The sequence below is a fragment of the Bos mutus genome, chromosome 16 (assembly GCF_027580195.1).
Source record: "Bos mutus isolate GX-2022 chromosome 16, NWIPB_WYAK_1.1, whole genome shotgun sequence".
Classification (NCBI taxonomy): Eukaryota; Metazoa; Chordata; class Mammalia; order Artiodactyla; family Bovidae; genus Bos; species Bos mutus.
Window position 1 is genome coordinate 48878244 of NC_091632.1, and position 14374 is coordinate 48892617.

Genomic DNA, 14374 nt, shown 5'->3' on the forward strand with positions numbered 1-14374 from the left:
TTTGGCATGTCTGGGAAACTAAAAGACCAGTCACATGGTCCAAGTGTGACTGATACACAGTGAACAAGGAGAAAAGTCACACATGTTGAGAATGGAGAGAAAAAAGGGCTAGATGATAAATGGACCTGTGGTTGCTGTTAGGGATTTTGAGAAATAAGAGGTCACTGTCAGGATTTTAAGCAGGAACATGGCAAAGAAAGATCTGCGGTTTTAAGGGATCCTTCTGTCTACAGGCTGGGAAATAGATTGTGGGGTTCCTCTTATGCCAGAATCCCAATGACCAGTTAACAGGCTAGTTCTCAAGTCTAGACTTGTCCTACAGTGATGGCTGTAGAGAGACACAGAGAAGAGTGCAAACTTGGAGTATATTTTAGAGATAGTACATTGCTGTGGATTATAAAATATGGACAACATAGAGGTATAAAGGGAGATGATACTGGATAGGCGGACTGGGTAAACTGATGAATGATTTCAGCAGCCATAGCAACACATTTAGTCTTTATCCTGTGGGTAAGACAAAACCCTTTAAAGTTTGATGGAATGAGTTGATACAGTTGGATTTGTGTTGAGCTTATAGTAACTGATTCAGTTTCCTGTCTTCAATAGACTTTATGGTCCATCCACAACTAGTCTTTTTTTTTCCCCCTATGACATAAGCTTAATCATCAACAATAAACTGGAGGCTTCTGAGGGTATTAAAGTATATCTTTATTTCTTATCTCTAAGGCAAATGAAATCGTGACTATAATATTATTTCATTTGGTTGCATTGTCTTTCATACACTGAATGGTGTCCTGTGGAGAGTGGGTCAGTAAATCTAGATATAACTACTCAACTCTTCTGTCTTATGATTTCCATGCTTAGAACCTCATGTGGTACAGCAGTACATGCTCCTGCAGCAGCTGAATGTCCCACTGCTGATGAGTGCAGATGCTGTTTCCCACACCCATCTGGAGAGCCCAAATATATGCTGATACCATGCCAATTCACACGAGTGTTTCTGAGTGGAATATATTTTCCTGATGATGTGCAGTTAAACAAGGGGAGCTGATACTAAGATAACATAAAATATTTCTTATAGAAATTCAGCATCTCAGACTCCAGTTCCTGGACACGAGGGAACAGATTTATCCTTTTGCTTAACAGACAGGTAGGCAAAACAGATGAAAGAACGGTTTTCAGATATTGAACAAGAGACACTGTGAGAGAATGGTCCACAAGAGAGTGAGATGGGCCCTCTGCCTGGAGACAGTCTCCAGAGCATAGCACAATGAGGGTGAAATGAAATAGAGCCCAGCATTCTCTGTGAATTGAAGAAACAAACTTTACTTGATTTAGACTTTATAGTGATTGGAACTTACGATTTGTAGTGCAGAGTACTAGAGAGAATGGTGTAGACACAGAGAAAGTACTCGTGAGAATCCAGTGAACGGTCCTCTCAAGTCTTCAGCTATTACACTAATATGCACAAGAGGAAAATATTAAGGGTAAGGAAAATATTACTAAAGAGAAAAAAACAGAACAATCCCTAGACCACACACAGGATCAGGAATAGTGTATGTTCCCACTATCAAAAGTAAAAAGACTTCCTAATAAATGGGCATTGGGTAGAATCACCAGCAGGAACAGAAATTGGACATGGACTGGAAAAGGTCAGTTTTCATTCCAATCCCAAAGAAAGGCAATGCCAAGAATGCTCAAACTACCGCACAATTGCACTCATTTCACATGCTAGTAAAGTAATGCTCAAAATTCTCCAAGCCAGACTTCAACAGTACAGGAATCATGAACTTCCAGATGTTCAAGCTGGTTTTAGAAAAGGCAGAGGAACCAGAGATCAAATTGCCAACATCCGCTGGATTATCGAAAAAGCAAGAGAGTTCCAGAAAAACATCTTTTTCTGCTTTATTGACTATGCCAAAGCCTTTGACTGTGTGGATCACAATAAACTGTGGAAAATTCTGAAAGAGATGGGAATACCAGACCACCTGATCTGCCTCTTGAGAAATTTGTATCCAGGTCAGAAAGCAACAGTTAGAACTGGACATGGAACAACAGACTGGTTCCAAATAGGAAAAGGAGTACGTCAAGGCTGTATATTGTCACCCTGCTTATTTAACTTCTATGCAGAGTACATCATGAGAAACGCTGGGCTGGAAGAAGTACAAGCTGGAATCAAGATTGCCAGGAGAAATATCAATAACCTCAGATATGCAGATGACACCACCCTTATGGCAGAAAGCAAAGAACTAAAGAGCCTCTTGATGAAAGTGAAAGAGGAGAGTGAAAAAGTTGGCTTAAAGCTCAACCTTCAGAAAGCTAGGAGCATGGCATCTAGTCCCATCCCTTCATTGCAAATAGATGGGGAAACAATGGAAACAGTGACAGACTTTATTTTGGGGGGCTCCAAAAATCACTGCAGATGGTGACTGCAGCCATGAAATTAAAACACGCTAACTCCTTGGAAGAAAAGTTATGACCAACCTCAGATCAGATCAGTCGCTCAGTCGTGTCCGACTCTTTGCGACCCCATGAATCGCAGCATGCCAGGCCTCCCTGTCCATCACCAACTCCCAGATTTCCTCAGACTCACGTCCATCGAGTCAGTGATGCCATCCAGCCATCTCATCCTCTGTTGTCTGCTTCTCCTCCTGCCCCCAATCCCTCCCAGCATCAGAGTCCTTTCCAATGAGTCAACTCTTCGCATGAGGTGGCCAAAGTACTGGAGTTTCAGCTTTAGCATCATTCCTTCCAAAGAAATCCCAGGGCTGATCTCCTTCAGAATGGACTGGTGGGATCTCCTTACAGTCCAAGGGACTCTCAAGAGTCTTCTCCAACAACACAGTTTAAAAGCATTAATTCTTCGGCACTCAGCCTTCTTCACAGTCCAACTCTCACATCCATACACGACCACAGGAAAAACCATAGCCTTGACTAGACGAACCTTTGTTGGCAAAGTAATGTCTCTGCTTTTGAATATGCTGTCTAGGTTGGTCATAACTTTCCTTCCAAGGAGTAAGCGTCTTTTAATTTCATGGCTGCAGTCACCATCTGCAGTGATTTTGGAACTCAAGAAAATAAAGTCTGACACTGTTTCCACTGTTTCCCCATCTATTTCCCATGAAGAGATGGGACCGGATGCCATGATCTTCGTTTTCTGAATGTTGAGCTTTAAGCCCACTTTTTCACTCTCCACTTTCACTTTCATCAAGAGGCTTTTGAGTTCCTCTTCACTTTCTGCCATAAGGGTGGTGTCATCTGCATCTCTGAGGTTATTGATATTTATCACAGCAATCTTGATACCAGCTTGTGTTTCTTCCAGCCCAGCGTTTCTCATGATGTACTCTGCATGTAAGTTAAATAAACAGGGTGACAATATACAGCCTTGACGAACTCCTTTTCCTATTTGGAACCAGTCTGTTGTTCCATGTCCAGTTCTAACTGCTGCTTCCTGACCTGGATACAGGTTTCTCAAGAGGCAGATCAAGTGGTCTGGTATTCCCATCTCTTTCAGAATTTTCCACAATTTATTGTGATCCACACAGTCAAAGGCTTTGGCATAGTCAATAAAGCAGAAATAGATGTTTTTCTGGAACTCTCTTGCTTTTTCCATGATCCAGCGGATGTTGGCAATTTGATCTCTGGTTCCTCTGCCTTTCCTAAAACCAGCTTGAACATCAGGAAGTTCACAGTTCACATATTGCTGAAGCCTGGCTTGGAGAATTTTGAGCATTACTTTACTAGCGTGTGAGATGAGTGCAATTGTGCGGTAGTTTGAGCATTCTTTGGTATTGCTTTTCTTTGGGATTGGAATGAAAACTGACCTTTTCCAGTCCTGTGGCCACTGCTGAGTTTTCCAAATTTGCTGGCGTATTGAGTGCAGCACTTTCACAGCATCATCTTTCAGGATTTGGAATAGCTCAACTGGAATTCTATCACCTCCACTAGCTTTGTTCGTAGTGATGCTTTCTAAGGCCCACTTGACTTCACATTCCAAGATGTCTGGCTCTAGGTGAGTGATCACACCATCATGATTATCAGGGTCATGAAGATCTTTTTTGTACAGTTCTTCTGTGTATTCTTGCCACCTCTTCTTAATATCTACTGCTTCTGTTAGGTCCATACCATTTCTGTCCTTTATCAAGCCCATCTTTGCATGAAATGTTCCCTTGGTATCTCTGATTTTCTTGAAGAGATCTCTAGTCTTTCCCATTCTGTTGTTTTCCTCTATTTCTTTGCATTGATCACTGAAGAAGGCTTTTTTTTATCTCTTCTTGCTATTCCTTGGAACTCTGCATTCAGATGTTTATATCTTTCCTTTTCTCCTTTGTTTTTCGCTTCTCTTCTTTTCACAGCTATTTGTAAGGCCTCCCCAGACAGCCATTTTGCTTTTCTGCATTTCTTTTCCATGGGGATGGTCTTGATCCCTGTCTCATGTACAATGTCACGAACCTCATTCCATAGCTCATCAGGCACTCTATCTATCAGATCTAGGCCCTTAAATCTATTTCTCACTTCCACTGCATAATCATAAGAGATTTGATTTAGGTCATACCTGAATGGTCTAGTGGTTTTCCCTACTTTCTTCAATTTAAGTTTGAATTTGGCAATAAGGAGTTCATGGTCTGAGCCACAGTCAGCTCCTGGTCTTGTTTTTGCTGACTGTATAGAGCTTCTCCATCTTTGGCTGCAAAGAATATAATCAATCTGATTTCAGTGTTGACTATCTGTGATGAAAACCATAATCTTACAAATTCAGGGAGGTTGACAAAAGCAAGAAGAAATATAAATAAAAGCACAAGGCATATCATAATCAAATGAAAACCAGTGATGAAGAAAAAATGTTCAAAATAGAGGGAAAATGTCATGGATGGACAAAAATAGAATGGTAGCACATATCATTAGAAACAATGCAAGCCAGAAGATAGTTGTATGTGTGCCACTCAGTCATGCCTGACTCTGCAACCCCATGGACTGTAGCCTGCCAGACTCCTCTGTCCATGGAATTTTCCTGGCAAGGATACTGGAATGGGTTGCCATTTCCTTCTTCAGGGGATCTTCCTAACCCAGGGATCCAACTGGGGTCTCCCACATTGTAGGCAGATTCTTTATCATCTGAGCCACCAGGGAAGACAGAGATATCTTTAAAGAACTGGATAAGGGCTGATGGGGATGGTCTGTCCACTTGGTGTTCTATACCAAGTAAAAGTATCCTTTAAATGAAGGCAAAATAAAGACTGTTTTAGACAAAGAAAGCAGAAACAATTTCTCATTAGCAAACCAGAGAAAAAAAAAGTTAAAGGAAGTGCTTTAGTCAGAAAAAGGTTATATCAGAGAGATTCTTGGAGCCACAAGAAGGAATAAAAGTTCCAGAAATGGATAAGTATAGAGAAAATTTTTTCTTGTTTTTAATTGATAATTGATTATCTAAATTTGAGCAAAGAATAATGACAATTTATTATGGGGTATATTATATATGTAGAAGTGAAATGGAGGTGACAAGCAGCACAAGGCTGGGAGGACAAAAATGGAAATATACTATTGCAAGTTTCTTGTAATGTAAGCAAAATGCTATAGTATTACTTGAAGGTAGACTATGACAAGTTGTATGCTGTGAACTGAAGGGCACTGTGAATAAAGTAAAGCTAAAAAGCCAACAGTGGAGGTAAAAAGGAAATGTTAAAAATACTCAATTAATCCAAAAGAAAGTAGGAAAGAACAGAAAATAATGAACAAAAGCCAGATGGACAAATAGAAAACAATAGCAGGATGGTAGATTTAAACCTAAGCATATCAATAATTATATTAAAAGCAAATGGGAAGAACACTACAACTAAGAGGTAGCTTTTAAGACTGAATTGAAAGCAACACCCAACTTGATGCTGAACTCAAGAAATCCACTTTGAAAACAAAGATAGATAAAAAGTGAAGGATGGAAAGTATATCACAGTAACTAATTAAATCAAACAAAATGGATGCATCATTCCATTTACATGAGAACACAGGAAAGCAAAACATAGAGACAGAAAGCAAATCAGCAGTTGCCTGTGTGCAGAGAGTAGGGGAAGGTATTGACTACAAATGGTACATGGAAACTTCTTGGGGTGATGGAATTGTTCCGGACCTCCATAGTGATGGTAGCTATAGAACTGTACATATTTATCCAAATTTAGCAAATATTGTACTTAAAATTGGTGAATTGCATTGTTTGTCATTTATACCTCAGTAAAGATGATGAAAGGGTGAGGGAGAGAGAGAAGGGGGGAGGAATAAAGAGGAGAAGAAAAGGAACAGGAAAGGGGGAGGGGAAGAAAAGAAATTAACCATTTGTTTTCCCAGTCATTTCAGTTACAGTAGTTTCCACTGGCCTTTTGCTCCATCATGTTAAACATTTTAGCCCTTTTCTCTGATCCTTAATTTCTACTCATATTTACACTCTAATGGTCTTACCTTCCACCTTAGGGAATTTATTGACTGTTTTACTAAACAAAGATAACTGAATCCCAAAGAGAAATTCTGGTACCAGTCGATGATGTGAAACTCTTACCTAATTAAATGAGGAATTCCTCAGAAGAAACTGCTCTTCCCTCTTGCTGTCGAACATCGACCTCTGCCCTTCCTGTCCTCACTTGCTCCATCTCTAGCCACATCTTCCTTTTGTTGCTGAAAACGCCACGCAACCCTCTGCTCTGCTTTTACTCTTGAGCATCACAGTTTCCTTTCTTCAAAAAGGAAGACCATTTCTATATCCTCCCCCATCTCCCACCAGTATGGAAAGCTGAACACATGAAGGTCTTACTGGTGGGCCTTCTAGGTACACAAAGGACTGAAGTAAAGCATGTAAACTTCAGAGGGTAGATACATTTCATAATCACAAGAACAACTTGACTGCTAGACTCTGAGACTCTGGGGAAAGAATTGCGATAATCAGATGGTAGAGATGTGATAAAGGGCTCAGAGTGGCATCAATCGGAAAGAAGACATGAAACAGAGTGAAACAGTATATAAGTAGATGTGAATGTACTTAGAACCCATGCTAACAGGTGACTGAATATTCTTACTTATGGACTGGGAGAAAATATTTGCAAAAATATATGCAATCTCCAAAATGTATAGACAGCTCATACAACTCAATGACAAAAAAAAAAAAGTCAAAAAATGGGCACACCTAAACAGACAGTTTCCCAAAGAAAATGTACAAGTGGCCAACAGGTACATGAAAAGGTGCTCAACATCACTAATTATCAGAGAAATGCAAATCAAAACTACAATGAGCTATCACCTCACTCAGGTCAAAGTGGCCATTATCAAAAAGTTTATAACTAACAAATGCTAGAGAGGGTTTAGAGAAAAGGGAACCCACTTACACTGTTGGTGGAAGTGTAGACTGGTGCAGCCACTATGAAACACAGAACAAAGGTTCCTCAGAAAACTAAAAATAGAGTTGCCATATGATACAGCAATCCTATTTTGGACATACATCCAGATAAAACTCTAATTTGAAAAGATACATGTACCTTAATATTCATAAGGCACTATTTGCAATACCCAAGCCATGGAAGCAATCTAACTGTCCACTGACAGAGTGGATAAAGATGTGGTATATGTACATCTATCTATCTATACATACATACAATGGAATACTCAGTTCAGCTCAGTTCAGTCACTAAGTCATGTCCGACTATTAGCAACCCCATGAATCACAGCACACCTGGCCTCCCTGTCCATCACCAACTCCCGGAGTTCACCCAAACTCATGTCCATTGAGTTGGTGATGCCATCCAGCCATCTAATCCTCTGTCGTCCCCTTCTCCTCCTGCCCCTAATCCCTCCCAGCATCTGAGTCTTTTCCAATAAGTCAACTCTTCGCATGAGGTGGCCAAAGTATTGAAGTTTCACCTTTAGCATCAGTCCTTCCAAAGTATACCCAGGGCTGATCTCCTTCAGAATGGACTGGTTGGATCTCCTTGCAGTCCAAGGGACTCTCAAGAGTCTTCTCCAACAACACAGTTCAAAAGCATCAATTCTTCAGCACTCAGCTTTCTTCACAGTCCACTCTCATATCCATACATGACCACTGGAAAAACCATAGCCTTGACTAGACAGACCTTTGTTAGCAAAGTAATGTCTCTGCTTTTCAATATGCTGTCTAGGTTGGTCATAACTTTCCTTCCAAGGAGTAAGCATCTTTTAATTTCATGGCTGCAGTCACCATCTGCAGTGATTTTGGAGCCCCCCAAAATAAAGTCTGACACTGTTTCCACTGTTTCCCCATCTATTTCCCATGAAGTGATGGGACTGGATGCCACGATCTTCGTTTTCTGAATGTTGAGCTTTAAGCCCACTTTTTCACTCTTCTCTTTCACTTTCATTAAGAGGCTTTTTTGTTCCTCTTCACTTTCTGCCATAAGGGTGGTGTCATCTGCATATCTGAGGTTATTGATATTTATCACAGCAATCTTGATTCCAGTTTGTGCTTCTTCCAGCCCAGCGTTTCTCATGATGTACTCTGCATATAAGTTAAACAAGCAGGGTGACAATATACAGCCTTGATGAACTCCTTTTCCTATTTGGAACCAGTCTGTTGTTCCATGTCCAGTTCTAACTGTTGCTTCCTGACCTGCATAAAGGTTTCTCAAGAGGCAGGTCAGGTGGTCTGGTATTCCCGTCTCTTTCAGAATTTTCCACAGTTTATTGTGATCCACACAGTCAAAGGCTTTGGCATAGTCAATAAAGCAGAAATAGATGTTTTTCTGGAACTCTCTTGCTTTTTCTATGATCCAGCAGATGTTGGCAATTTGATCTCTGGTTCCTCTGCCTTTTCTAAAACCAGCTTGAACATTTGGAAGTTCATGGTTCACATATTGCTGAAGCCTGGCTTGGAGAATTTTGAGCATTACTTTACTAGCGTGTGAGATGAGTGCAATTGTGTGGTAGTTTGAGCATTCTTTGGCATTGCCTTTCTTTGGGATTGGAATGAAAACTGACCTTTTCCAGTCCTGTGGCCACTGCTGAATTTTCCAAATTTGCTGGCATATTGACTGCAGCACTTTCACAGCATCATCTTTGAAGATTTGAAATAGCTCAACTGGAATTCCATCACCTCCACTAGCTTTGTTCGTAGTGATGCTTTCTAAGGCCCACTTGACTTCACATTCCAGAATGTCTGTTTCTAGGTGAGTGATCACACCATCATGATTATCTGGGTCATGAAGATCTTTTTTGTACAGTTCTTCTGTGTATTCTTGCCACCTCTTCTTAATATCTACTGCTTCTGTTAGGTCCATATCATATCTGTCCTTTATCAAGCCCATCTTTGCATGAAATGTTCCCTTGGTATCTCTGATTTTCTTGAAGAGATCTCTAGTCTTTCCCATTCTGTTGTTTTCCTCTATTTCTTTACATTGATCGCTGAGGAAGGCCTTATCTCTGCTTGCTATCCTTTGGAACTCTGCATTCAGATGCTTATATCTTTCCTTTTCCCCCTTGCTTTTTGCTTCTCTTATTTTCACAGCTATTTGTAAGGCCTCCCCAGACAGCCATTTTGTTTTTTTGCATTTCTTTTCCATGGGGCTGGTCTTGATCCCTGTCTCCTGTACAATGTCACAAACCTCCGTCCCTAGTTCATCAGGCACCCTGTCTATCAGATCTAGTTCCTTAAATCTATTTCTCACTTTCAGTGTATAATCATAAGAGATTTGATTTAGGTCATACCTGAATGGTCTAGTGGTTTTCCCTACTTTCTTCAATTTCAGTCTGAATTTGGCAATAAGGAGTTCATGATCTGAGCCACAGTCAGCTCCTGGTCTTGTTTTTGCTGACTGTATAGAGCTTCTCCATCTTTGGCTGCAAAGAATATAATCAATCTGATATCGGTGTTGACCATCTGGTGATGTCCATGTGTAGAGTCTTCTCTTGTGTTGTTGGAAGAGGGTGTTTGCTATGACCAGTGCCTTCTCTTGGCAAAACTCTATTAGCCTTTGCCCTGCTTCATTCTGTATTCCAAGGCCAAATTTGCCTGTTACCCCAGGTGTTTCTTAACTTCCTACTTTTGCATTCCAGTCCCCTATAATGAAAAGGACATCTCTTTTGGGTGTTAGTTCTAAAAGGTCTTGTAGGTCTTCATAGAACTGTTCAACTTCAGCTTCTTCAGCGTTACTGGTTGGGGCATAGACTTGGATTACTGTGATATTGAATGGTTTGCCTTGGAAACGAACAGAGATCATTCTGTCATTTTTGAGATTGCATCCAAGTACTGCATTTTGGACTCTTATTGATCATGATGGCTACTCCATTTCTTCTAAGGGATTCCTGCCCACAGTAGTAGATACAATGGTTATCTGAGTTAAATGCACCCACTCCAGTCCATTTTAGTTCTCTGATTCACAGAATGTCAACATTCACTCTTGACATCTCCTGTTTGACCACTTCCAATTTCCCTTGATTCATGGAGCTAAAATTCCAGGTTCCTATGCAATATTGCTGTTTACAGCATTGGACCTTGCTTCTATCACCAGTCACATCCACAGCTGGGTATTGTTTTTGCTTTGGCTCCATCCCTTTGTTCTTTCTGGAGTTATTTCTCCACTGATCTCCAGTAAGTAGCATATGGAATACTACTCAGCCATAAAAAAGAATGAAATAAGGTCATCAGTAGAAACATGGATGAACCTAGAGATTATCATACTAAGTGAAGTAAGTCAAACAGAGAAAGACAAATATGATATCACTTTTAGGTGAAAATCTAAAATATGATGCAAATGAACATTTTTACAAAATAGAAACAGCCTCACAGACATATAAAACAAGCTTATGGTAACCCAAGGGGAAAGGGAGTGGGAGAACAATCAATTAGGAGTTTGGGGTTAGCAGATACAAACTACTATATATAAAATTATTATGACAACAAGGTCCTACTGTATAGCACAGATAACTATTTTTAATATCCTTAATAAACTATAATGGAAAATAATATTTAAAAAGATATACATATGTAACAGAATCATTTTTTTATTCACAAGAAACTAATATAGCATTATAAATCAACTATACTTCAATAAAAAATTTAAGGATTTTAAAAATATTGGCTGTCTTGTCAAGTATCATAGAGAAGATACAGCTCATCCTCATATTCTCTGATGATTTCCTGATCAAAGGTTACTTACTTCTTTGATTAAATTTAAACAATAATTATTTAGACACACTGGAAAATTAACTTGCTAACCTTTAAATAATGTATAGTAACATTTCTTATTCACTTCAGATCACCATAGACTCAGAGTTTTCATAATTACACAGACACAGAAGTGGATCTAAGTGAATCTTTCCACATAATGAAGGTTTACTATAGAAAGGCACAAACATCTTCATTGAAAGCTTATGGTCCTGCAGATTTAAGAGTAGTGAAAAAGTCTTCAGATGTTCTCATGGCTTTTACTTCTCCAGGTGCATCTTACTCTGACCACACACTCCCCATGGAGAAGATGGATGATGCTGTAGCTCCGGGCCAAGAATATACCTATGAGTGGATTATCAGTGAGGACAGTGGGCCCACCCACGATGACCCTCCATGCCTCACACACATCTATTACTCCTATGTAAATCTGGTGGAGGACTTCAACTCTGGACTGATTGGACCTCTGCTTATTTGTAAGAAAGGTAAAAAAAATTCAATGCCAACAAAGATGTTGGACTAGTAAGGAGCACTGTCATGAAATGAGGTTTGAAAGTACCTTTCGATCTTTTCATAAATTAAGAGAAGGGTGCAGAAACCAGATCATTGTTTGACACTGATGTTTGAAGGGTAGAATCTTCTCTTTCTTCAATCCTTCCTTCATCTTGGTCCTGGGAGTCTCTCCCAAGTAAATCTTTGTCTGAGAGTATGTTCTGCTGCCATGCCCATATGATCTGTAACATTTACCTCAAGGCCAAGTCTTTTTGAAAGTATATAGCAGCCTACATACTCTGCTGAGAGTCCTTGGAAAGAATTTTGAATAATATACCTGAGGTTTGGGTTGGTAATTTGGTCTATAAATACACAAAACTCTAAGTTTCTTTCTTGTAAACAAGCTGAACACTTTGGGTGGTAGATTTCAAACACACTCAATTGACTTTATAAGAAATTTCATTGGCTGGGCTTCTTAAGGAGTAAGCTTGGATTATTTTACCCCAAAGAATTTATCCCATCTTTTATTAAAATAGACAACCACAACGAATTTCACTGTGGGAAGCCATATGATGGATTCACCACCTGTCTATCCAAATACACATATGAAACCTACATAACGTTCCTAATTCATTTATTCACTACACAAATACATATTTTCATTGCCTGGTATACAGAAGATACTGTGATGACACTGAAAAAGATTTTCAACTTATAAAAGTCTCTTATTTCATTTTATTATCAGCTGCATTTTTTCCCCTCATGAGAATAGATTAATCTTGACCCTCTCAACCAATTCTCTATTTCTCATTACAGATACTAGCAAGATGGCTCTATTAAACTTAGAGTGTGATGCTTTTACCAGATGAGCTATGGGACCTATATATTGACTTATTGACACTGGAAGAAATGGCTACTTTACTAAAGTCTTGACAGTCATCAAATGTTTTCTCTATGTGTCAGATCAAATTTACCTTTAAAGTCCCATTCCTCAAGGCTATCAGATGTCAGAGGGAAAAGGTGGTATCAGGATTTTAATAAACATTCAATCATTATTACTTGATAGATGCTATTTTTTATAAGAATGTCTTACAGTAGACATCGGTGTGATTGGCTGCTTATCTAAAACACTGCCATCTAGGAATAGCCAGTCTTCTAACTTGGATGTTATTAAAACTATGTCTTTTTTCATAGGCACCCTAACCGAGGATGGAACTCAGAAAATGTTTGAGAAGCAACATGTACTGATGTTTGCTGTGTTTGATGAAAGTAAAAGCTGGAACCAGACATCATCCTTAATGTACACAGTCAATGGCTATGTGAATGGGACGATGCCAGGTAATACACAGGCTGTGTTGAAAAACTAGTTGAAGCATTGGTCCCATTGTTTCCCTAAGGCCCTAGGGAAGTTGACTATACTATTTTTTTTTTAACTTCTGATCTGAAAGGTCATGTAATCTAGTTTAGTAGTTCTCAAGATTTTATCATCCTATATAAAAACAAAAAACAACAACAAAAAACTAGCAAGTACAACAGACAAATTAGAAGCTAAGAGAATCATGTGATCTTACTAGATATCATGCTCTGAGCAGGTTTCACCTGCATTTCCAAGAAGACCTCCAGGATATCAGCTTGGTCTTCAGTGAATTGTGTGGTTCCTGCTGCACAGTGACCATACCTTCCTCCAGAGAGGAAGCCTTAGAGGACAGAATTCAAGGTCAATCCCTAGCAGGAAAGGTCAGCAGGAAGAATGCAATGAAGACATTTACAGTGAAGATGACTAGGAGACCAGGAGAAATATCCAGTATATGAAAATGCTACCAGCATTGCAAAAGACGATGAATGAGTAATATTCAATGACGTGGGATATTTTTCTCTTCATTTGCATTTCGACTCTTGTGAAAAAGCAAAATTATAACTATTGTTAAGAGAAAAAAATTGACCCCCATCTAAACCACCTCTGCTTCTCTCTGATAGAAATGACCTAGAATCAAAGATCCTGTGGAGGAAAAATGGGAGAAGTGAACATATTACTTTATTAAACAAACTATGCTTCAAAGCACTAAGCTTCTCAGAAGCTATTTTCTGTATCTGAAAATCACAAATGGCTTCTCTTACTAAAAATGAAACTCGTTAAGAGTTGAGGTCTGGATATTGCTTTTAAATTGTGTTCCCTTTCATTTGATTCCATCTTCCCAGTCAGGGCTTTATACTCACATGACTCTGGGTTTTGATTCAGAGTTTAAAAACTTTAGTTAACTGAGCACATCTGACCTCACACCTTGCTCACTTCTCTACCTTATTGTGTTTTTTTGGCAGTTAACTGTCTCAATGTACTTTCTTACAAAAATGGGTTGATCATCTATCCTGGTGCAGAGGGTACTCAAGAATGTTTTTTTACAGATAACATAGCGCATCTAGTACTATGGGCCTTAAGGGGAGTGGTCAAAAGAGAAACTGTATGTGTCCTGGCAGAGTAAATTGTCTGTGCAAATGCAGAGAAGAAGCCAAAGTAACCCATATGAAAAAAATAGCAATTAATAACTCTATGTGGGCATAGAATTTAAGAACTTATAGTTGAAAAAGAGTAGTTGGGGTTAAGAAGGGCGACATAGGGAAATGTCATTAGTAGAAACAGAAAAGTTAATGCTTGTTAAACTGCCTTATGGAGTAGTATAAATTGAAAAACTATGATAAATGCCAGCACAG

The 14374-nt window shown here is 39.2% G+C and overlaps 1 protein-coding gene across 1 annotated transcript in view; it reads left to right on the plus strand.

Annotated features, from left to right (window-relative positions):
• The window catches only part of F5 (coagulation factor V), a 79779-nt gene that overhangs the window by 20233 nt on the left and 45172 nt on the right, over positions 1 to 14374 (plus strand). Inside the window, 2 exon segments of the mRNA XM_070385322.1 lie at positions 11446 to 11658; positions 12860 to 13003. Coding sequence (XP_070241423.1) covers positions 11446 to 11658; positions 12860 to 13003 — 357 coding nt within the window.